Source organism: Lithobates pipiens, unplaced genomic scaffold, assembly GCF_037356315.1.
Source record: "Lithobates pipiens isolate NorthernLeopardFrog02 unplaced genomic scaffold, aLitPip1_a1.2 Scaffold_8, whole genome shotgun sequence".
NCBI lineage: Eukaryota > Metazoa > Chordata > Amphibia > Anura > Ranidae > Lithobates > Lithobates pipiens.
The window spans coordinates 592,552,805-592,578,568 of NW_027507903.1; the positions used below are offsets into that span (position 1 = coordinate 592,552,805).

Below are 25,764 nucleotides of genomic sequence, written 5' to 3' on the forward strand. Positions count from 1 at the left end.
GAGCAGGATAAATAGTTTTTTTTAAGGGGGGTTCTGCCTTTTTGGCTCCTCATTGTCTTCTGGTAGAGTTCTCTGATCACCTTATGCTGTCTGTTATTCCCAATGCTTCAGATATGCACCCTAAAGGACCAATTAATTTGGCTCTGCTGGATGACGAGGAACTAAGACAATCTTTTGAGGATTTTATTCAGGCTCAGGTAACCATCCTGGATTTTTGCAGCAGTATGTCAGAGCGGTGTGAGATTGCCAAAAGCCAGATCAGTGTTTTTTTCAAGGCCACAGGAAAAAAGAAACAGCTTGGTAAGTACATTACCTAGCTACCAGCAGCTGCAGAGAAAACTTGATTGCCTTGTCTTGAGTGGTGGAGATTCAGGGTTGATCTCTGAGGTGAAGCGTCTCCTTAGAAAGTATAAGTATGACCGACACGCTTCTTTGGTTCTGGAAAGGGACTATGGGATATATCACTCGCCCAATATTTCTCAAAACTGAAAACAAATCGCAGCAGTTAAGATGGTTGTTGGGCCAAGGGATAGTACACGCTCTTTGACGAAATCCAGGGCAGGGATCCTGGAGGTCTCGAGGTCTATTTATGTGGATCTTCTGGGGGAGAAGTACCTTGATCGGGCAAAGATGTCAAGTTTTCTGGACTCTACACAAGGTCTGGGAAATGACATTCAACTGGCAAGTTTGACAGTTTTATATGACTTTCAAATCCAGATTGGCACCTTATCTTGTGGAGGTATTTAATAGCTGTCTTCAAGAGGGTTCGCTCCCTCCCTCCATAAGACAATCTTCTGTGATTCTGTTGTGAAAAGGCATGGATCCCACATTGATTGAGAATTGGCGCCTCATTAGCCTTCTCAATGTCAATAGAAAGATTCTGGCGAAGATCATTTTGTAGTGCTTGTCATCAGCAGCAGACAGATTGCTTTCTCGTCAGCAGCTCTGTTCAGTCCAGGGCAGAAGCACTTTTTCAGCGGTGTTAGCTGTCTGGGTGGATTTGGAACATTGCAGGGCTAAAGGCTGGGGAAAGTATTTGCTGGCATTGGATCAGGCGAAGGCTTTTGATCGTGTCAATCATGAGTAGGGATGAGCCAAACACCCCCGGTTTGGTTCGCACCAGAACCTGCGAACGGACCGAAAGTTTGCGTGAACTTTAGTCTATAGGCCTCGAACGTTCACAATCAAAAGTGCTAATTTTAAAGACTAATATGCAAGTTATTGTCCTAAAAAGGGTTTGGGGACCCGGGCCCTGCCCCAGGGGACATGTATCAATGCAAAAAAAAGTTTTTAAAAACTGACGTTTTTCGGGAGCAGTGATTTTAATGATGCTTAAAGTGAAAAAAAAGTGAAATATTCATTTAAATATCGTACCAGGGGGGTGGCTATAATATGCCTGTGAAGTGGCACGTGTTTCCCGTGTTTAGAACTGTCCCTGCACAAAATGACATTTCTAAAGGAAAAAAGTAATTTAAAACTGCTTGAGACTTTAATGTAATGTTGGGTCCCGCCAATATGGAAAAACTATTGAGAAAAATGGCATGGGTACCCCGCCCCCCCCCCAACCAGCCACTTTGGGTCTTGTATTGATATTAAAGGGAACCCCGCACCCAAATAAAAAAAAAGAAAGGTGTGGGGCCCCCAGGCCTTATATACTCTGAACAGCAACATACAGGCAAACAAGACAGGGACTGTAGGTTTGTTGTTAAGTAGAATCTGTTTGTAATTTTGATCTGGTACATTTTTAAAGTGTAGCTCCAGCCAAAAAATCTATTTTAAGCTTTTTGGAAAACATGGGGAAGGGTTATCACCCCTGTAACATTTGTTTTGCTGTCTGTCCACCTCTTCAAAAGATTTGAAACAAGGATTGGTGATAAAGCATCAGTGGAGAGGATACACATTTTTCCCATATTAACTCTTACAGGAGAGAATTTCCCTTCCTAGGGGTAGATTTCATCTCACTTCCTGTTGTCTCCTTCCGTTTGCAAGTAGGAGACGTTTGTAAGTTGGATGTTTGAAAGTAGGGGCCTTCCCTATATACTCTGCAGAAATTTGGGCCTTAGGTGTTGGTGTTGCCACAACACTGTAAATCCTCACAGTTACTCTTGGTGGGCGCTGGAACACCCTGCTGTGAACAATTATATCAAGAATTGTAATTACATGGCCCTGTTGAACAGGGGCAGAAGAATAGTGCCTTTGGTAGTGGTGGTGTTGCCACAACACTGTAAGCCCTCACAGTTACTTTTGGTGGGCGCGGGAATGGGCCCTGCTGTCAAATATTAGATCAAGAATTGTAATTACATGTCCCTGTTGAATAGAGGCAGAAAAATTGGGCCTTAGGCACTGGTGCCACAACACTGCAACCCCTCACAGATACTCTAGTTGGAGCGCAGGAATGAGGCCTGCTGCAAAGTATTGCATCAAAAATTGTAATTACATGCCCCTGTTAAACAGGGGCTGGAAAATTGGGCCTTAGCCACTGGTGGCAGCGCCCTGAACCAAAAATGTTCTTACAAGCTATAAGCAGGATCATTGAGGAGGAAGAGGATAGTCACTCAGCATCAGCATAGGCAGTCCTGAAGGGATCTGACATTTAAAAAAAAAATATTTGGTTACATCAGCATCAGGTGCTTGGTAGCTGGTGGTGATCCAAGACTGATTCACTTTTATGAAGGTCAGTCGATCGACCGAGTCGGTGGACAGGCGCACCCTGTGATCGGTTACAAAGCCTCCAGCAGCACTGAATGCGAGTTCCAAAAGAACGCTGGATGCAGGACAGGCCAGTAGCTCAACTGCATACTGGGAAAGCTCTGGCCAGTGATGCATCCTCAAGACCTAGTAACCCAGAGGATTTTGGATTTAGGGAAAGGTGTCCAAGTCTGAACTTGTCCCTAGGTATTCCTGCGCCATGTAAATAGGACGCTGGCGATGGTTGCTGGAACCGATCATACCTTGGGGCTGCGGACTAAAAAATTGTCTGAATGCATCGGTCAGATGGCCACCTTCTCCACCGCTCATTCTGTGATTGACCGAAGCCTCAGCAACACATTGTCCAGGACAAGGAATTTGTAACCTCCCAGGCTCTGGAAACGCGTTGCAAAAACCTTTCTGCAAGGCCTCCAGAAGATGTTTCATCCTCTGCGATGGCAAGATAAGGTCCGCAACCTTACCCTTGTAACATGGATCAAGGAGGGTTGCCAGCCAGTAATTATCCCTCTACTTGATACCACGAATACGAGGATCCTTCTGCAGGTCTTACAGGATCAGGGAGGCCATGCAGCATAGGTCTGCTGAGGCATTTGGTCCGGAGTCCTCCGCGTCACTAAGGCCGCGTACACACGGGCGGATTGTCTGGCCAACTAAGTTCGTCAGACAATCCGACAGACAGTCCGTTCAAAATTTGCATGAACGGACTTGACCACACACGATGAGCAGACAGTCCACTGAAAGCGTGCGCGATGACGTGTACAGCACGTACGACGGGACTAGAAAAACGACGTCCTATACACTGCAATGCAACCTTCGGCCGTGTAAATCCTTTCTGAGCATGCGCTATACTTAGTCCGTCCAACTTGCCTACACACGAGCGGACTGTCCGCTGAAACCAAGTTTGGACGGACAAAACCAAGTTTGAACGGACAAAATTTCGGAAATTCCGTAAGACTTTGTTCGTCAGACAGTCCGCTGAAAAAGTCCGCTGAAGCCCACACACGAGCGGATTGTCCGCTGAAACACGGTTCAGCGGACTAAGTTGGACAGACAATCCGCCCGTGTGTACGCGGCCTTAGGATGACATGATCCGCAGCCAACTCCTCCCAGCCAAGTCCATGGGTTTCTTGGGACTGTAAATGATCCTTTGAAGACCGCTGCTGATGCTGAGTGCTAGGCTCCACCTCCATGCTGACACAATCCTCCTCCTCATCCTCTTCCTGTGTGATCGACGGGCCAGTAGGAACACTGTCTGAATAAGGGGGCCTTGAGAGGTAAGGAAGTCCTTCTCTTCCTCCCTCGGTTCTTTCTCAAGTGCAAATGTCCATTATTCCACGCAGCATGTGCTCCAACAGGTGGACAAGAGGGACAGTGTCACTGATGCATGCACTGTCACTGCTCACCATCCTCGTGGCCTCCTCAAATGGTGACAGGACAGTGCATGCATCCCTGATCATAGCCACCTTGCGTGGGGAAAAAACCAAGCTTCCCATGGCTCTGTCCTGGTGCCATACTCGCACAGGTACTCATTGATGGCCCTCTGCTGCTTGTGCAGTCGCTGCAGCATGGCCAACGTTGAGTTCCACCTGGTGGGCATGTCACAGATTAGGTGGTTCTTGGGCAGGCTAAATTCCTTCTGGAGGTCAGCCAGCCGGGCACTGGCATTATATGACTGGCGGACTTTCCTGGCCTGCCTCAGGACATCCTGTAAGCCCGAGTACCTGCCCAAGAACTGGTGCACCACCAAGTTAAGGATGTGAGCCAAAAAGGGAACATGGGTGAAGTGTCCCTGTTGGAGGGCTGAGACCTGCACCCTGCCCTGCATCCTTCCCAGCTGCATCACCCAGTGGGCCGTGAAAGATAGGCAACGTCCCTCTCCATACCTACTGGACCATGAGTCAGCAGTAATATGCACCCTACCGCTGACCGCCCTGTCCAGCGAGGCTAAGACATTGCCTTCCACATGCGAGTAGAGAGCCGGAATCGTCTTCCGTGAGAAAAAGTGGCGTTTGGGAACCTGCCACTGAGGAACCACACATTCCAATCTGACGTTGGTGTACCGATAGCAGATTGCCCGCAAGTACTTGGCTGTGACACACCTAATTCTACACCTTCATTTCTCTCAGTGCAGGTTTCAGAGAGGACTGCAGGTACAGGGGGGTTGGAGATCCCAGCTGATGAGGAGCAAGGAGAGGTCTGCTTTGTTCTTTGGTGTGGGTATTTTAGGTACACTTGCCAATGAACTGCATGGCACGTTGACATATGTCTGGTCAAGCATGTGGTGGCCAAGCGGGTGATGTTTTGGCCACGCGAGATGCGCTTGAGACATATGTTGCAAATAGCAGCAGTTTGATGCAGTCGGTGTGCTGCCCTTAAGCTGACCCTGGAGGGCATCCTGCCTCGTTGAAGATGTGCCTCCTCCTCCTCCTCTCTCCTATCAGGCACCCACGTGGAGTCAGTGACCTCATCATCCCCTTCCTCCATTACTGGAGCAAACCTGGCAGTATGCTACAGCTGGGGGAGCATGACTGCCAGATGCGGGCCATAGTGCATGCTTGGCCAATCATCAGCCAGCAATGCACTGCGATGCCGCAGGGAATTATGGACCGTGAAGCACCACTTGAATTTGGCACAAACGGCCCATAACGTTTGCAATACGATGAACAAATGAACAGGCGATGTTCGAGTCGAACATGGGTTCGACTCGGACTCAAAGCTCATCCCTAATCATTACCTCTGGCTTCTCCTTAACAAGTATGGCCTGGAGGGTGGGTTTATTGCATGGCTTAAGACTTTGTACAGAGAGGCAGATAGCTTCTTGCTTGTTAATGGTTGGGTTGGACAGCTCTTCAGAGTTGGTTTGGGGGTGCGCCAGGGATGTCCGCTGAGTCCTTTGCTATATGTGTTCGCAATTGACCCCTTCGTCAGAAGGCTAGAGAATGGACTGTTGTGTGGGGTGCCGGTGGCCAATGCTGGTGAAAAGCCGTTGAGGGTTGTAGCCTATGCTGATGACATTTCTGTCTTTTATCTCTGGGACAGAGGAGGCACAGAAGGTGGTCTCAGTGCTAGAACATTTTTCCGAGACATCAGGCTCCAAGGTCAACTGTGATAAAAGTGAAGGGTTTTGGATAAGCGAGGGAGGTGAGAGCTTTGCACTTCCAGACACCTTCCCGAGGCCTCAGCAGAAAATCAAAGTATTAGGCATCAAATTTGGCCCTGAGGATTACAATAAGTCAAACTGGGAAGCCAGGATGAATGATACTGATGTCAAGGTGAAATACTGGAAGGGGGGAAAGGGTGGACTTGATTAAGACCTACCTGATTTCTACCTTTCTGTATGTCAACTTCTATACCAGGATTTATATTTGTTTCTTCCAGTAATTTTGAGAGAACAGGCTGAATCGTGTGAAGCAGATAGACTTGCCTATCTAGGAGGAAGAATGCCCTAGGGATGGTCAGCCCAGTGGTGTTTTTCTCTCTGATGTTTTTGAAACATAATTTTGGTAACATGCTAGCAGAGAGACCACCTGGATGGGTAGGTATTTTCCAGATCTGTTTTAGGCCTTTTCAGGGCAGCCTAAGGGTCAAGCATTGTTGGCTCCTGGCTTATGTTGTCCCGAGCATGAAAATTCTTAGATGGTCCTAGGAGATTCCTGGGTGAGAAGATTGTTGGTACTGGCCTTCAGGGCCGGTACAAGGCAGGGGCGGAAGGGGCAGATGCTCTGGGCGGTACAGTTTACTGCAGGGAAGGGGGCGCAGATGAAGTGGGCTTCTAAAAACTGTCTGGAATTGTGTGTGCGACTGTACACACCAGCCGCTAATAGTTGCAGTTGCAACGATGTGCCGAGTGCGCTTCTGCACCCGGCACAAGCTTTTCATAGTTCCGGCAGGTCCGGCTTGACGTCACTCACTGAGAGGCTGGCGATGATGGGAGGCGGGATGGGAGGACTCAGAGGAGCATCATAGACTGCTCCTGGTGCTGTGACCAAGAGGAGCCGAGGAGGAAGAACTAAACACTGCATGACTGCAATGTGTATCACACAAGTAAGCAGATGATTGCAGCTTAATTAACTCTATAGATTTGGGGTGGTGGAAGTGGCTGAGGGGAGGTTAATTACCAACGGTATTAAATTTCAGTATCATACAGCATGATGGGGTTAATGTATTGCCATTGGCCACTGATGCATTAGTGACCAGTGTCAGTTAATTAACCCCTTTGTGCTGCAGTGGTGGCACCAATGTTAGTGTAAATTAACACTGACACTGGTGCCACTAATGCAGCACAAAGGGGTTAATTGACTGTTACTGATCACTAATGCATTAGTGACCAATGGCAATACATTAACCCCCCCCCCCCATGCTGTATATTACAAATTGGGTCAAATACCAGTGATAAGAACAAAGTCCCAATTACTAGATTGCATGGACCACCTATCACATGTAATCACATTAGGATCAAAACAAGCTGGCTGACTAATCGCAGTAAAAGCTAAATTATATACTTTAAATAAAGTTTTTAAAGATTTTTACAGTATGGCTAGTAAGCCTTTTTGTATTTTGGGGCCTGTGATATTTTTTCCTGGATGGTGGATCCACTTGCCATAAGGGGTTCTTTCAAAGTACCTGGCTGGGTTTAGTGTCTCTGACCTTCCCCGATAGGACGCCCGTGCAATCTGGTAAGCAAGCACTTTATCTATGGTGGAGGTGACTGTCACAGGATCACTCAAGTGAAGGTTGGCAGATGTTACCAAAGAACTTTTATTTATCACATTGGGACTTTGTTTTTATCACTGGTGACTTGACTCAATATTAATTAGCGCAACTCTGTTTTATGAATTTATGATTTGGGACTGTTATATCTCACAGTAGAGTTTGTGGCTGCTTTAGATGTTCGTATTATTTGATACATATTACAAATATCATTGTTAAATAACCACTTGCCGACCCATCACAGTACATATACTGCTATGGGGTGGCAGCTACGTGTGTATGAATTATCACTTTTTTTATTTTCCCTGCAACGCACTGAATCTTTGTTTACATTGGGGGGGGCGGGCGCAGTTTGCCATCTTCGCCCTGGGCACCAAATGACCTTGTCCCGGCACTGCTGGCCTTAAGGGATTTCCTAGGTTATATTATGAGGGAGGGTTTACATTTGATAAATTCTAAGCGGATTCCCTTGAAGTTTAAGGACCAGGCCTGGATTGCTTTCCATAGTAGGCTCTATGTGAGGGGAAACGTAAAGTGCTGCTCTTTGGACAACCATGGTTGTCTTAGCCCTTGTACACACGATCGGAGATTCAGACGGAATGTGTCCGATCTGAGCGTTTTGACGCATATTCCGACTGTGTGTGGTCTGCATCGGACTGTTTCCATCGGAATATCCGTTGGACCAAATTTTCCAACTTGCCAGAAATATTTTCCGACAAAATGCTCCGATCGGACATACTCAGATCATGTGTAGAGAATTCCGATCGGACAAAGTGCCACGCATGCTCAGAACATAGTCCCGTCGTAACGAAATAACGTCATCACGTTCTGAACGATCGGATTTTCCGACAACTTCGTCCAATCGCGTGTATGCAACAGTTTCGGACAAAATCCGTCGGACAAAATCCAAAACAAAAAAAACTTTTGTTCATATATTATAGGTTGAAGTAAACATTTATTATTATGTTTAGTCATGTATACAATATGTTATGTATATTTAATACATTTTTTTTAAATATTAAATTTTTGTAATGAAAAGTGTCTCAAAGAGTTGAGTTGTTTGCAAGAGTTAAAAAAAAAAAAAAATAACACTGCCAACTCAATATTGAACCCTATGGCTGGGATGACATTAACCACCTCAATAATGGGCACTTTCACCCTCTTCCTTCCCAGACCAATTTTCAGCTTTCAGTGCTCTCGCACTGATGCCGCGTACACACGGGCGTACTGTCTGGCCAACTTAGTCCGTCGAAACACATTTCAGCGGACGGTCCGCTCGTGTGTGGGCTTCAGCGGACTTTTTCAGCGTGCAGTCTGGCGGACTAAGTATTTCGGAATTTCCGAAATACTGTCCGTCATACTTTGGTTTCAGCGGACAATCCGCTCGTCAGTAGGCTAGTTCGACGGACTAAGTAGGGCGCATGCTCAGAAAGGATTTACACGGCGGAAGGTTGCATTGCTGTGTATTGGACTTCCTATTTCTAGTCCTGTCGTACGTGCTGTATTCGTCATCGCGCAAGCTTTTGACGGACTGTTTGTTCATCCGTGTGTGGTCAAGTCCGTTCATTCGAAAGTAGGACGGACTGTCCTTCGGATTGTCTGACGGACTAAGTAGGCCATACAGTCTGCCCGTGTGTACGTGGCTTGAGAATAACAATTACTTAGTCATGCTACACTGTACCCAATACATTTTTTGTCATTTTCATGTCAGCTTTCTTTTGTTGGTATTTATTCACCATAGTTTATTTTTTATTTTTTGTGATTAGCGTAAAAAGAGCAAATATTTTGAACCCCCCACCCCAAATTTTCTACTTTATGTTTTAACCTCAATGCAGTGCCCTTACAACCCTTCCTGTCCAGACCAATTTTCAGCTTTCAGCGCTCTTACAGATTGAATGACAATTACTCAGTCATGCAACACTGTACCCATATGAAACTTGCGTCCTTTTTTTCACACAAATAGAGCTTTCTTTTGGTGGTATTTAATCACTAGTCGTTTTTTATTTTTTGTGCTATAAATAAAAAAAGACCATACATTTTGTGAAAAAAAAATGTTTTTTTCTTTGATTCTGTCATAAAATTTTGCTAATTAGTAATTTTTCTTCATAAATTTTGGCCAAAATTTGTACTGCTACATATCTTTGGTAAAAATAACCCAGATTAGTGTATATTATTTGGGCTTTGTGAAAGTTATAGAGTCTACAAACTATGGTGCCAATCACAAGAAAATGTACTGCATCTGATCAGGCTTTCAGTACATCAGGCGTATCTCATTTCTTGAGACGCTAAGGCCTCTTTCACACTACTGATCCGTTCAGGTCCGCCTGTCAGTTTTTCAGGCGGAACTGAACGGATGCTCCATAGAGCTCTATGGAGCGTCGGATGTCAGCGGTGACATGTCCACTGACATCTGATCCGAAAAAGCTATTTTTCCATCCGTCATCGGATCGGGTGACGACGGACACTGCGGTCCGTCGTCACCCAATCTCCGATCGGGGAGAGCAGCGCTGTGACAGGTCCGTCCCTGCTCAGTGTGCAAAGACAGACCTGTCATCTTCCTGCTCAGCGGAGGTCGCTCCGGCGATCCCCACAGGGCGGATCAGCACTGATCCGCCCCACGTGAAAGGACCCTAACAAGTCAGTAAAGTACAAATACCCCCCAAATGACCAATTTTTAGAAAGTAGACATTCCAAGGTAAGTAGCATGGTGCGATTTTTTAACTTGTATTTTTTTCCCACAATCCTTTGCAAAATGAAGATTTTTTTTTTTACAAAATTGTCAAATTATCATGTTATTTGGAAAGCAAACACCCCAACGTATAATCTATGAGGCAGAATGAGTCTTTTGAATGGTTTGTTTTTTTCCAGAAGTTTTTGGAAAACGTGGAAAAAAAATGAAAACTTTATTTTTTTTGACACAAAGCTGTCAATTTATAAGATATTTCCAGGACATAGCATGTATATAGCAAAAATGACACCCCAAAACACATTCTGCTACTCTTCCAGAGTATGGCAATACTACAGCCTGGCCACATACAGAGGACCAACATTGAAGTAGTATCTTCAGGCGTTCTAGGAGAATAAATTACACATCTCATTTCATTCCTACCCATCACACTTTTGAAGGTCCTTGAGCACCAGCCCAGTGAAATTACCCACAAAATGACCTAATTTTGGAAAGCAAACACCCCAACATATATTCTATGAGGCATGGGCTGCAGATAGGTACTCGGGTACTCTGATGGGCTGGCGACAGGTACTCGGGTACTCTGATGGCCTGGCGACAGGTACTCGGGTACTCTGATGGCCTGGCGACAGGAACTCGGGTACTCTGATGGCCTGGCGACAGGTACTCGGGTACTCTGATGGCCTGGCGACAGGTACTCGGGTACTCTGATGGCCTGGCGACAGGTACTCTGATGGCCTGGCGACAGGTACTCTGATGGCCTGGCGACAGGTACTCTGATGGCCTGGCGACAGGTACTCTGATGGCCTGGCGACAGGTACTCTGATGACCTGGCGACAGGTACTCGGGTACTATGATGGCCTGGTGACTGGTATTCAGGTACAATGAAGGGCGGTGACAGGTACTCAGTACTCATATGGACTGTGACAGGTACCCGGGTGTTCTGATGGGCTGTGACAGGTACTCGGGTACTCAGATGGACTGACAGGTACTCAGGTACTCAGATGGACTGTAACAGGTATTCAGGTACTCTGGACTGTGAGAGGTACTCAGATAGGTGGTGACACGTCCTCTTTATTGGGGGGGCAATCAGTGTGTGTTGGTGTACACTGTAGGTGGTAACGAGATGTTACCGCAATCTCCTTCTCACACACGATTGTTGTATGAGGAGGAGAATCCTATAACATCTCGTTACCGCGGTTTGTTGACATTTAGTGATCAGCTGTGAAAGGATCACAGCCGATCACATGGTAAACAGCCACTGGCCAATGACTGTTTACTACCGTCGGTAAGGAGCAGTGTTCCCTGGAACACGCCAATGATGTGCACGGCACACGTAGCGCTCTCCCAATCGCGCACATGCGCCGTGCAAAGTGGGGTGGTACAACCGGTGATCAGCCCTGACTTCATCATGGCTGATCACGTGGTAAACAGCCACTGTTCACCCCTGTTGGTGATGAGCGGTGTCTCAGTGACATACCATCACCGACAGTACAGGGCTACGTGCACACGATCACATGCATGCCCTGTTTAAATGGGCTCACGTCATATGACGTTCGCCCAGAACAAGAGCCTTACCTTCCTGCCTTCATTTGACGGTGGATGGTAGGCTAGTGGTTAAAAGAAATCCAATAACATCTAGGCCGAAATGTATTCTGCTACATGTCGGTAAAAAAAAAAATCCTGATAAGTGTATGATAATTGGTTTGTGTGAAAGTTATTGAGTCTACAATCTATACTACGCATTATTGAAAATTGATCAATCCTGATGCACTGATAGCCTAATATCTAATTTCTTGAGGTCCTAAAATGTCAGGACAGTGCAAATACCTCCCAAATGACCCCTTTTGGAAAGAAGATAGTCTGAGGTATTGGTTTGTGTGCGTGTGTGCGTGTGTGCGTGTGTGTGTGTGTAATATATATATATATATATATATATATATATATATATATATATATATATATATACAAATATATACACATATACACACACACTTTTTTCCCCTTCACAAAATTGTCATATTTACAAGTTATTTTTCACACATGGTGCAAGCATACCTGCAATTACACAAAGTACATTTTCCTATTTGTCCTGAGTATGGTGATACACCATATGCCAGACTTTTCCATAGCCTGGCCACATACAGAGGCCCATCACATTTTTGAAGGCTCTGAAGAACCAGGACAATGAAATTGCCCACAAAATGACCCAATTTTGGAAAGAAAACACCCCAATGTATATTCTATGAGGCATAATGAGTCTTTTGAATGTGTCATTTCTTTTCACAAGTTTTTGGAAACTGTGGAAAAAAAATGAAAACATTTTTTTCTCACAAAGTTGTCAATTTAGAAGGTCTTTCTAACACACAGCATGTACATAGCAAAAATGACACCCCAAAATACATTTGAATATGGCGATACGCCCATGTGTGAGACTTTTCAGCAGCCTGGCCACATACATAGGCCCAACATGCAAGTAGCAACTTCAGGCTTCCAACACATAGCATGTACACACCAAGAGTTTCACCCCAAAATACATTCTGCTGAGCAAAAGGTAAAAAAAAAAAAAAAAAAGATTTAGCTGTGGTTTTAGCAGGCAGCAATATCATCCCAGAGCAGTCAAAGCATTGGTCCAGACAGCCAAAAGAAATATCCAGGAATTGTCCAGTCACCAGACAGAGATATGGATAAGTCCATGGTTTAGCAGGCAGTTCAGGTGGCAGGCAGAGTCATGGAAAGTTCAGGTGGCAGGCAAAGGTATGGCCAATTCAGGCTGCAGGCAAAGGCAAGACCGGTTCAGGTGGCAGGCAAAGGCATGACCGGTTCAGGCGGCAGGCAAAGGCATGACCGGTTCAGGCGGCAGGCAAAGGCATGACCGGTTCAGGCGGCAGGCAAAGGCATGACCGGTTCAGGCGGCAGGCAAAGGCATGACCGGTTCAGGCGGCAGGCAAAGGCATGACCGGTTCAGGCGGCAGGCAAAGGCATGACCGGTTCAGGCGGCAGGCAAAGGCATGACCGGTTCAGGCGGCAGGCAAAGGCATGACCGGTTCAGGCAGCAGGCAAAGGCATGACCGGTTCAGACGGCAGGCAAAGGCATGACCGGTTCAGGCGGCATGCAAAGGCATGACCGGTTCAGGCGGCAGGCAAAGGCATGACCGGTTCAGGCGGCAGGCAAAGGCATGACCAGTTCAGGCGGCAGGCAAAGGCATGACCAGTTCAGGCGGCAGGCAAAGGCATGACCGGTTCAGGTGGCAGACAAAGGCATGACCGGTTCAGGTGGCAGCAGGCAGCACTATAACATTTAGGCCTTGGTCAGGTAAGACCTGAGGACAGGAGTAGAGGCTTCTTCCCACCCAAATCTCTACAAAGCCTCAGAGTCTCCAGACCCTAATCCGAGAAAACAAAAACCCGGAGAAAAACGTTTTCTCCCCTCGGAAAATGATCAGTTCAGGAGGCAGGCAAAAAGCATGGTGATTTAACAGGCCAAGGTCAATTCATGTGAAAGGCAGAAACATGATTGGCATGGGCATATTCACTAAAAAGTCCGGGTCATTCACAGAAATAGCAGATAGTGGGAAATGGAAAAAAATCATCTTCACTTAACTAATAGTGTAGTGAAGTGTGATAGCTCTGATAGCACTCTCCAATACAGAGGCCTGGCTGGGAGGGACATTGGGGACAGTAGTATCAGGTTTCACGGCAAATTCCTCTACTAGAACACACACTTTTTTGGGGGGGTTTGTGACCTGTTTGAATAAGAGGGAGGATTTCGGGAAAGTGCATTTCATGGAGTCTGGCTAATGTATCGGAGCGATTTCATTGAGGGGCTTGGCCATGGGGATAGAGAGGGGCTGTGATAAAGTCTTACCGAAATTTTAGATAGGTTAGGGAACTTTGGGTGCACTTAGAAAAAATAACATACGAATTTAACAGGGCTAGTTGCATTAAATGGTGAATGGTGACTTTCTTGTACCAAAACATGTGATCTCCTGGTGGCCAAGTAGGGCTGAATCGGCTGGTTGTTAATTTTCACCCCCCCATGTAAAGGTTGTATTCATGAACACATTTTGGCTTCTGGATGGGCCTCTTCTCTGCAGTTCCACCAAGGTGTCATCATGCATTGTGGAAAGGATGTAGACATCTCTTCTTTTATCTCTCCACTTCAGTGCTAGTAACTTTTCATTTTTCATATTGACCATTTCCCCCTTTTCAATTTCTTGGCGACCAATTTCTGTGGGAGATTGGTCCATGCTGTCCCATAGGCTACAGTCTTCTTTCTGTATAGAAAAGTGGTAGACTCATGTAGAAATTGTCTACATATAAGTGGTAACCTTTCGCAAGCAATAGTTTGATCAGATGCCAGACAATTTTGCCACTTGTTCCCAAGTAGGTAGGGCATCCAGGGGGGGTTTGCTGTCTGACTTTTCCCTCATAAATTATAAAATTCTATGTGTAACCTGTGGTCCTGTCACATGCCTTATAAAATGTTATCCCACATCTGGCTCTTTTACTGGGTAGGTATTGCTTTATGCCAAGTCATCTGATGAAGTGTACTAGGGAATCATCTACACAAATATTTATATCAGGGGTAAACATCTACTTGAAGCTGGAGCAAAAACAATCAAGGGCCGGATTTTGAACAATTTATCATTATCGGGATGATTTCGAGGAAGGCATTGGGCATTGTTGTTGAAATGTAAAATCCTCATTATCATCTTGTAATGGGTTCTGGGCATAAATGACAAATAGACTGGTATGTGGTGGATAGGGTGGGTAGACCAGTAGGCATGTAGCTTTTTTTGTCAGCACCATGTTGAGGGTTAGGCCAAGGAAAATGTAAAAGACTTCCACGGTGAGTGGTTTCAAAACAAAAGGGTGGGCATATGAAGAATTTGATTGTTGGCTAAATGTTGGCTGGTGTATAGATTACACTACTCCACAATGTAATTTAGGAGATCTGTAAAAAATAAGTGAAAATAATAAATTGGGGTTACATTTTTCGACTGTATCTGAGGGCCTGGCTGGGCTATAAAAAGGGTTATTGCAGATTCTGACATATCGGGCAGCCATGTTGGATACATTAGAACATCTGGGAGGCTAGTATGGGCCCTGCCTCATTGAGGATGGTACGCCCTGTTGCTAGCATTTGGCCTATCCTCTAGGAAGGTTGCAGAACTGCTGGTGGATGCCTGCCTTTCATGGAATGCTGTGCTGCCGGTGGATGCTTGCATATTGTCTTGGAGTGCTGTGGTGCTGGTGGATGCCTGCATATTATCCTAGAGTGCTGCGCTGCTGGTGGATGCCTGCATATTATCCTGGAGTGCTGCGCTGCTGGTGGATGCCTGCATATTATCCTGGAGTGCTGCGCTGCTGGTGGATGCCTGCACCGGCTCATTTCTCCTGAGCCTCTTTGTTAGTATTCTATCCTCCTCAGTTTCCATTTCAGAACCACTGCTTTCCACTGGCTCATATTTGCAATCCGAGTCTGACGGAGAGAGTTCCATGCTACTGTAGAATCTTTTAGCCATGTGGACAGATATGCACAGATTATAACAGACAGATGTGTTACAGATGTTGATGACTGGGATGTGGTAGATGTTCACAGGCAGATGTGGCAGGTGATAATGGACAGATGTGGCAAGTACTAACGGAAGGTTGTGCCAGATGTTGGCGGCCAGTTGTGCCAGTTGTTCACCGGCAGATGTTCACCGGGACAGCTGTATGACAGGTGTTGACACTGTGTTTTGGGGACACTATCTGGGTGATCAGTGGGTTATAAAGCAGACAACCAGCTAAAAACTCACTGATTCTTTCTGATTTCACTTCCTCTCCTTACTGGCAGGCTCTGTTTGAAGAGAGGAAGCAATGCGAGCCGTTACAACGGCTCTATTTACATTATATGATGGCTGTGATTGTACACAGTCGTCATGTGATCAGAAGGGCCAGCCACAGAGCCCTCCTGTTGTGCAGCACTGTCATGTCTCTGGGGGGGGCACAAGCAGATTGGGATTGTGCCGCTGTGTGGGCACGAGGCCATGCAATCCCGTATTTAACATCACTTCCCCCCGCTGTTAACATCATGATGGCTGTGATTAGATAAAGCCATCACGTGAATTAGGAGGGCAAATCAGAGTGCCCTCCTGCCGTTCCGAGATGCAGTGTGTCCTGGGGACACGCATACATCAGAATCGCGCGCGCGTGTGTGGGCGCGCACCCACATGATCCCGCTCCTTCTGGGGGATGTTCAGGAACGTCCACTCAGAAGGAGGAAGTGATCACCCGGCCGTTTATGTGCAGTGGCCAGGTGGGAGATGGTTAAAGCTCATGTGCTTGTAAAGGCAAGTGTCCCAATACTTTTGGTAATATAGTGTATATTTATCACTAACATCACTGATCATGTGCTATCTATACAAGTGGTGTCAAACTTCAAAGGCCCAAATGGGCACATTTGTTTCTACAAGTTGAGAGGGGGTTGCGACTATATTTACCAATTATTTTATCTCCAAATAAAAAAATATTGTTGACAGCTATATGTATTATAATAAAACCAGGAAAACACAAGTATGTAACAGAAATACCCATTCCAAGAATCTGTCTTCAATGGCCCACGTAAAGTGATTGTAAAGGTATTTTGTACCTGCTTTGTGCAATGGAATTGCAAAGAGCAGCTGCAAACCTCCTCTTTTTGGGTCCCCCGCCAGCGCTCCTGGCCCCCCCCCTCTGTCCAGTGCCCCCATGGGAAGCAACTTTCCATGAAGGCACTCGTGCGTGCTCACACCTGTGTTCCGCTGCTGACACACACAGCAGGACTCGGACCCTCTCCCTAGTCACTGACTTTGATTGACAGCACTGGGAGAGAAGAGGTGAAGACATGTATGACGCTTGATAGAATGAGGGCTCAGGTAAGTAAAAGGGGGGGGGGGGGGAGCGAGGGGGGATGCTGACATCTAAACACTCTTTACCATAATCAAATCATAATTTTGTAGCTTGCATCTTTTACAATGATTATAACATGATGTTTAACATTTAGTCCACATACCTTGCTCTGGGAAATCTTTAACTTGTTGTTTATTGCATAGACCCCTTTATCTACTGCCACCAATCCCACATGGGCCTGGTGATCTGCCTTCAGCTTTAGTTTCATGTTTTTGCCAGGTTCCTGAACTCTTGTGTCTAATTCTCTGTATGGTGTCAGTTGCAGCTGTGTAAAAAAGAAAATGCAGCTCCTCAGATAATTATATAGATAGTGCAGGAAAGAATACAAGAGTAATGCCTTGTACACACGGTTGGAAATTCCGAAGGAAAAGGTCCGATCGGATTATATTGTCGGAAAATACAATCGTGTGCGGGCTCTATCACACTTTTTCCGTCTGAAATTCAGACGGAAAAAATTTGAGAGCAGGATCTCAAATTTTCCGGCAAAAAAAATCAGATCTGACTTTTTCCGATTGTAGAGAATTCCGATCGGACAAAGTGCCACGCATGCTCAGATCAAATTACGAGACCAAAGCTATTGGCTACTAGCCTCAACATAGTCCCCTCGTAACGAACGAACGTCATCACAAAATCCAACTTTGTCCGACCGCGTGTATGCAACACCAGTTTAGGACAAAATCTGACGGATTTTGTTGTTGGAATGTCCGACTGTGTGTACAGGGCATAAGACAGTGTACTAAACAGTACAACATTTTCCAAGCACACTATATACCTACTAAGCACAAACTACCTAATTTAACTATATCCACATTTAGGTTTTGAAAAAATAAATACATATACATATACATATATATACACACACACACACACACACACACACACACACACACTAATATTTATATTTTTTTTTTATATGCTTTTGTATTTGAAATCACATCAAGGCATCTTTGCAAATGCAACCTTTAAACTAAAGCATAAATAAAAGGTACGTTTTTAATAATGTCATTTTCTTATGAAATGGAAAATGCAAGGTGTGTTCCCTAATTCAAGATCACAACCTACGGCACATACATATATAGCAAATAGCAATTAATGTGTTGAAATTATGCTTTTTTTTGCGGAAGTGTATTCATTCTTTATCACAGTAATACACCAGAGACCAGGCTGTTGGATTTGGTGCAAACACACGCTGGGGTTCTTCATATGCCATTAGCAAGTTTTGGCTTCTGGTGTGTTGCCATACCTTTAAGATTAATAAGGCAACCACAAAAGGTAAGCAAGCTCTCATTGCTGAATGTATATATGGGGGCTCCTGCGCTGTATATAAAGAAGCAAAATTCTATCTGAATGGGTGCGGCAAACACTTTAGGAGTTGGCTCTCCTCTGAATAAATAAGTAAAAATGGTGTTGCGCTCCCAAATAGAGCAAAACAATTACTGAGTACACAACCTATATCTTAAAGGCAGGTATCGTGAATAAAATTGTGTAAATAATAGTGTAAATACAAACTAAGAACAGATAAAGCAAAGTGCAGACGTGCATAACATATCTAGATACTGAGGTCAAAAGCAAATGAAGCAAAGTGCATATGTGCATAACATATCTAAACTAATTAAACTTAAAAATAATAAACGAATAATTCATATATCAGCGACACTAGTGTTGTGGTAAAACAGTGATCCACAAAAAAGATATTACAAGGTGCTAAAGTGCATGTAGCAAAACAGTTTCAAAACCAATTGGGTTTAATCAAAGTGACCAGTAAGTAGTCCAATCGTGAATAGTATAGTGAAATATCTAGGGCTGCAACTAACGATTATTTTCATAATCGATTAGTTGGCCGATTATTGTTTCGATTAATCGATTAATCGTTTAATAACCTTTAAAAAAAAAGTGGGTCAAATTGATGTTCATTTTCAACCACAGTGACGGGAAAATTTGGAAATAATAGAAAACTTCTTAGTCAAAGGAATTTTCAGACAATTGTATGTGGTTTTTGTTCAGAAATGACATTCATTTTAAAAACAGAATGTTAAAACAAGTGAAAAATTTCAAACAAAATTCTTTCATTTAGCGAATGTACAAAGATTTTTCGTTTGAATATTCTCATCTGAAAATGAATCCATGTGGCCAGCATAAGGCTCAGTACACACTTATGCAGTTGGCTTTTGATATGTTTCTGTAGTGCTTTTTGCTGCAAGTTTTGATTTTTGCGCATGTGATTTTACTGCAATTTGCATTTTTGCCTTTTTTTTGGGCAGATTAAAAAACACAAATTGCTGCAAAAACTCATTACATGCTTTTCTGAAGCTTCTCCATTGAAGTATATTGAACCAATAAAGCACCATTTTGCGTTTAAAAGTCTCTGACCCTTTCAGATGTGAACGTGTTCCATAGGAAACCGTGTCAATGAACTGTTGTGTAGTGAGTTTCTGCAAAAAGCACTAACGCATAGATGTAAACCAGGTCGAAGACATTTACTAACATAATGGGGTTAAGCTAAAATTAGCCCTTTATAGTAGAAAAAAGCTGATAATCACTACTGTAAGGGCTTCTTTTTTTTACTGTAGTACAGTGAGTAATATTTACAGTAGTGATTATTTGCTCTTTTTGTACTATAAAGGGTTCATTTTAGTTTTTTTTTAACCTCATTATGTTACTGGCCGATTAATCGATTATGAAAATAGTAATCGATTCATTTCATAATCGATTAGTTGTCGATTAATCGATTAGTTGTTTCAGCCCTAGAAATATCACAACCAGATGCAAATAGTGCAGGTGTTTGTTTACAGTGCCAAGCCAACTCTCTCTGTTTGGGTGATCTCCATGTGTTAATACTGGGCACACCATGTAATTACCTTACTGCTGTAAGGTATACAGCAAAATAGCCTCTAGTAGGGAACACTTGGATTTGGGAGAGAAACAGGGGGAGCTTCACACTTCTCTAGCGTCACCGTCCTCCATCAAATTCCTCCTTGGATAATGTCAGCATATACACTCAGGGAATAGATAGAGTCCACCATAGTGGACTCTATCTATTCCCTGAGTGTAGACGTCACTTCCGGTATCCTACGCGTTACGTCACTTCCCGTGATCCCAGTTGAAGTCCCCCTCTGGCTATTTAACCAATTCTCGACCGGCGCAAGACAATGTACATCGACAGAATGGCATAGACAGGCAAAATGGTGTACAGTTGAATTTTCCGCCCTGCCGTCGGCTCGCACGCATGCTGGTTGGGACCCCTGTGAGTCGGGTCGCGGGTCCCGTGGACTCGATCGCCATGGAGATACCTGCGATCATCTCACAGGGAAGGAGAACGGGGAGATGCCGTTGTAAACAGCATCTCCCTGTTCTGCCTAGCAACAAGTGACACTGATCTCTGCTTCTTGTGATTGGAGCAGAGATCAGTGTTCACTAACACAAAGCCCAGCCCCCCCCAGTTAGTAACACGCCCCTAGAACACACTTAACTCCTACACTGCCACCCCCTGGCTAACCCCTTCACTGCCAGTGTCTTTACACAGCAATCAGTGCATTTGTATAGCACTGATTGCTGTATAAATGACAATGGTCCCAAAAATGTGTGAAAGATGTCCAATGTGCCCTCAAAATGGGGGGTGGGGTGCTTTGGATGACATCACAGTCCCAGCATGCTCTGGGACTTAACGTCATAATGGGTGGGTTCACCATGTTACATCACCCAGTGACCGCGCAGCATTCCTATATAAGTCATTGCGCACGTCGCACACGGCATTACAGCGGGAGAGAGTGTTGTGTCAACATCGGAAGAAGGACAGAGAAGACCGGGCCACCGCTAGTAAAAGAGCTGGAAGAAGATAGCGGAGGAGCCCGGCAGAAGAACTAGAGACCAGAGAAGAGGCCGGAGATCGGGAGAAGAAGCCATAGAGAGCGGATGAGTCGGAAGAGACACCCGAAGTCGGAAGAAGACCCCCGGTGCTGCCTATTAAATTACTTTAAAAACCTGTCTAGTGTGTTTTTTTTATTGACACTTTTTTTCCCTCAGGTGAATGGTTGGGGTACTATGTACCCCATACTCATTCACATAGGGTGGGGGACCAGGATCTGGGGGCCCTCTTATTAAAGGGGGCTCCCAGATTCGGATAAGCCCCCCGCCAGCAGACCCCGACAAACAACGGCCAGGGTTGTTGGGACGAGGCCCTTGTTCTCATCAACATGGGGACAAGGTGCTTTGGGGTGGGGGGGCGCAGGGCACCCCCCTTCCCCAAAGCACCCACCCCCCATGTTGAGAGCATGCGACCTGGTACAGTTCAGGAAGGGGGGGTGCTCACTCGTCCCCACCTCCTTCCCTGACCAGCCAGGCTGCGTGCTCGGATAAGGGTGTGGGATGGATTTTGCCATTTTTTGCGGCGTAGGGGGTTCCCCTTAAAATCCATACCAGGCCTGGTATGCTCTTGGAGGGGAACCCATGCTGTTTTTTTATTTAAAATTTGGCATGGAGTTCCCCCTCGAGAGCTGATTATTCTGTGATTGGCCACAGCCAAATTCGCCTGGCCTGGGGGTGACAAAGTCAAGTCGCGCTGTGATTCATACTCAAGTCGTGTCCAAGTTGCCTCCCGTTGTCACGCTGGAAGTTGTGTTGCCCCTGTGTGAATGGACTCTAAGGCCGCGTACACACGCGGGGACTGTTCGCTCAACTTTGTCCGTCAAACAGTTTCAGCGGACAGTCCGCTCAAAATTAGCATGGACGGACTTGCCCACACACGACGAACGAACAGTCCGCTGAAACCGTGCGCGATGACGTGAACGGCACGTACGACAGGACGAAAAATACGACGTCCTATACACTGCAATGCAAACTTCGGCGTGTAAATCCTTTCTGAGCATGCGCGGAACTTAGTTTGACGAACAAGCCTACACACGAGGGGACTGTTCGCTGAAACAGAGTTTCAGCGGACAGTTTTTCGGAATTTCCGAAAAACTTTGTTCAGCAGACTGTCCGCTGAAACTGTCCGCTGAAAGCCCACACACGAGCGGACTGTCCGCCGAAACACTGTTCAGCGGACAAAGTTGAGCGAACAGTCCCCGCGTGTGTACGCGGCCTAAGACTGAACCACTCAGATATGCTTACTGAGGCAAAAATAATAAACACAAAGAGTATGAATAAAAGATAATAGAACACAGGTTATGATTGACCAAGATGAATAAACACAGGTTATGTTTGAAAAAAAATCTTATTCAGTGCACATATATCATGTACTTGCACCCAATAACAACCTGATGGGGGGGGGGGGGGGGGTATATGTGAACAGGTGCACAAGGAGATAATTCTTCAATACTTCTAACACATGTATTGAATACCTTCCCACTGAGGCCTCAGCACACAGACCAATGCACAAAGAAATTTCACAAACCGTGTATACAGTAATACAATGCAAGTTCTAACTATATTTCACTAAATGGCCCCCCCCCCCCTAGGTTGCAGTTCAGAACAATTCTCCAATGTAGAGCAGTAGAGCTTTGTAAAGGAATAAAGTGATGAATCTTCCTCAATTTACAGTTTGTCTTCAGCTAGCCAGATATTATACTGCAGTGTTGACTTGTGCAGTTATTTGTAATCCAAGAGAAACAAAAAGGCAATAACAAACAACAAAATGCTATTGGTTGCTTAGCTGAAGACTGTTCCCGCTTGTTAATTCCTTTTAATGTGTGAGTAATACAGTACTGACCTTACAGCATGGGAGGAGAAAAGCAAGGCCCCAAGGTCTAGTTGTAAGATGCTCAGGTGCAGCAGATCCGCAGCTGTGGAACTACAGGTCTCAGCAGCAGTCTGTAGGAAAGAAACTCACTCAGCAATACTGCAGTCACTACTTGGATGGGCAGGTGCCCTCTCACCATTGGATCCCAGCTGGCTGGCAGACTCCGTCCAGAATCTCCTCCTGGTGCCTCTGTTAGTAAAAATGATGTCCCCATGCCGTGCTGTGACTCCCTGTGGGCTAGAATGCTGATGGCTTCAAATGCTCTGAAGCCCAGGCCAGCCTCCTGTCCAATTAGCAGGGCTGTTCACAAGGATCCCTCTGGGGCAGGTGATCGGCTCTCCGCTGTTGGCTGCAGTCTCTCAGTCCTGGTCACACACAGTTGGCAGTTGAATGGAGTACAGAGAGGCCAAAAGCAGGCCACGCCTGTCCTTTTATCTCTCCTCCCAGCAGGCTGTCCTGTGACTTGGCATTGTGGATCCTGTAGTCCCCAGACTGATTTAAACAACATGAGTCACTTCCTCATCAAAATACATATCCCACAATGCATAACTGTTTGCTTCTTAAACAGAAGGAAAAATCCTGACAGAGTTCAGCGGCCACTACAGGAAGTCAAACCCTTACTTAAACAATGAACTACTCAACATAATTACTTTTGTAGCAACCCCTTGGCTACATACATGCAACAATAATTTAACCTAAATGTTAAAACTGTTAAATCAGGTATCTTGTGCTGCCTAGCTGTAAAAGTGTTGTATGGTAAACTGCAGCAGTTTGACCCATCCAATGCAGAACATGAGAAAGGGAAAGGAAAGTTTTTTGTTTTTTTTTAATTGTCAACAAGTGATAGATCTTACGGTTCCTGCACATGTATCTTCAACATCAACCCAGACAGAATCAGCCACGACTTCTGAACCAACGACCACGTAATATGCCACAATACGAAAGGATGGAAGAAGATCATTTGTAACTGTAAGTGTCTCAGTCATAATAGTGTGGCTTTGTTTTACAAGGCTTCCAGCTTTTATTATTCTACCTTTATTCAGTATCTGTAAAGTAAAAAAAAAAATATCACATGAGATCTTTGCTAAACACTTTGAAGAACTAGGAGATCAGTTATTGTGTCTCAAGTGCATACATTTATTCTTCTTTTTTAGAAAATGGATCAATATGTTAGAAATTTCTTGAGTTTTTTTTACCTTTTCTCTTCCCGCATTAACACCTGAGCATCTTCTTATTAAAGGTGTTTTTTTGCCCATTTTTTCAGGCATCTGTATGGGCGTTTGAGTATTTTTTTTACAGTGTTTTAAAAGTGTTTTTGAGCTTTGGTACTTTTTATTAGCCAATAGAGACAAATAGCATCCATTTTTATCATTTGTTGCTATGTTTTTCAGCATTTTATTATTTATCTATACAGTGGAATCTTAGATTACGAGCATAATCCATTCCAGGAGAATGCACGTAATCCAAAGTACTCGCATATCATAGTGAGTTTCCCCATTGAAGTCAATGGAAATGAAAATAATTTGCTCCACATTGGTGGGTGCCGGAGAGCCTTGGAAATGGGCGGAAAGGCCCGAGGACACCTCGGCTGACCTCGGCAAACCTCGGAAAGACTCCATTCCCGAGGTTTGCCGAGGTCAGCCGAGCTGTCCTCGGGCCTTTCCATGCATTTCCAAATGGTGCCGATTGGCTGCGATAGACGCTGCTCAGCTCCGGCCCCCCCACTTCAGGCCAAACGTGGTACTGCACACGCTTTGGCCTGAATCGTGCTCATTTTGCGAGACAACACTCGCAAAGCAAGTTACAACTTTTAGAAATGCAGTGCTCGTATTGGGAAAACACTCGTTAACCACGTTACTTGCAATCCGAAGTTCCACTGTAATTATTTATTTTTAAACTTTTTGTTTGTAAGGGGTTAGGGGTTAAAGCAGGGGTCTCAAACTTTTTTTTTTCATTGCAAGGCTGACAGTTACAAGCACGACCAATGCATGATGGGATTTGTAGTTTCAAAACAGCTGGAGGGCTGCCAGTTTGAGACCCCTGGATTAAAGCTTATGGTTAGGGGATCATTTATTTATGTTATTTATTTATTTTGCTAGGATTAGGATTAGGGGTTAATATTAATGTTAGGGGGTTATTAGAGGTTATATTAAGTTTAGGAGTTAGGGTTTTTTTTTTTTTATTAATATTTATGTAGCACACACCCAAGGAGCTGCGAATGAACTTGGATCCCCCACTCCTGCACAGCCAGGCACACAGAATCTTCACAAGCACCCTAAATCAGAGAATAGTCCATAGCTTTGTTTTGTTTATTAGAGGGTTAATAACTTGTATAGGGGTGGGAAGTTATGGGGTGCCAACTTGACTTCAGCAAAATATCAGGGACATCTAGGACATCCAGAATAGGTGGTATCCCTCAGGGCCACCAACAGCCTCCTCAACAATATATTTCAATCTTCCCCCCGACTGCCCCTGCTGACATGGCCCATGTCTATTTATGGAGTGGTCTCAGCCTACCTCTGAGGATTGGCCAAGTCTCCATAAATATTCAAGGCAGCTTCTCTTAACCTCCATCCTCTAGTTCTAGAGTATTCTGAAACCTAGTCCAGGGGGAGGCACCAGAAAGCTGCAAGGATGAGATGGCCCTGAACTTTAATAGTTACATAATTAGGTTGAAAAAAAGTCCATCTAGTTCAACCATAAAAAACAAATAAATAAATAAAAATATCTTACAATCCCATATATCCAATCCTATACCCCCAGTTGATCCAGAGGAAGGCAAAAAAAACCCGTAGAGCATGCTCCAATTTGCTACACCAGGGGAAAAGATTCCTTCCTGATCCCCTGAGAGGCAATCAGATTTTCATCAATCATCAACTTTACCTAGTACCCAGTTATATTATGTACATTTAGGAATCCAGGCCTTTCTTAAAGCAATCTACTGAGCTAGCCAGAACCACCTCTGGAGGCAGTCTAGTCCACATTT

The 25,764-nt window shown here is 44.9% G+C and overlaps 1 protein-coding gene across 3 annotated transcripts in view; it reads right to left on the bottom strand.

Moving 5' to 3' along the window:
- LOC143961241 (complement C3-like) overlaps nucleotides 1–25,764 on the bottom strand; it is a 649,911-nt gene that overhangs the window by 434,206 nt on the left and 189,941 nt on the right. For all 3 annotated transcript variants that reach the window (XM_077470478.1, XM_077470476.1, XM_077470477.1), the window contains 2 exons: nucleotides 23,633–23,824; nucleotides 17,145–17,306 (listed from right to left, as the gene is read on the bottom strand). In XM_077470478.1, the coding sequence (XP_077326604.1) occupies nucleotides 17,145–17,306; nucleotides 23,633–23,824 (354 nt within the window). The remainder of the gene's footprint in view (nucleotides 1–17,144; nucleotides 17,307–23,632; nucleotides 23,825–25,764) is intronic.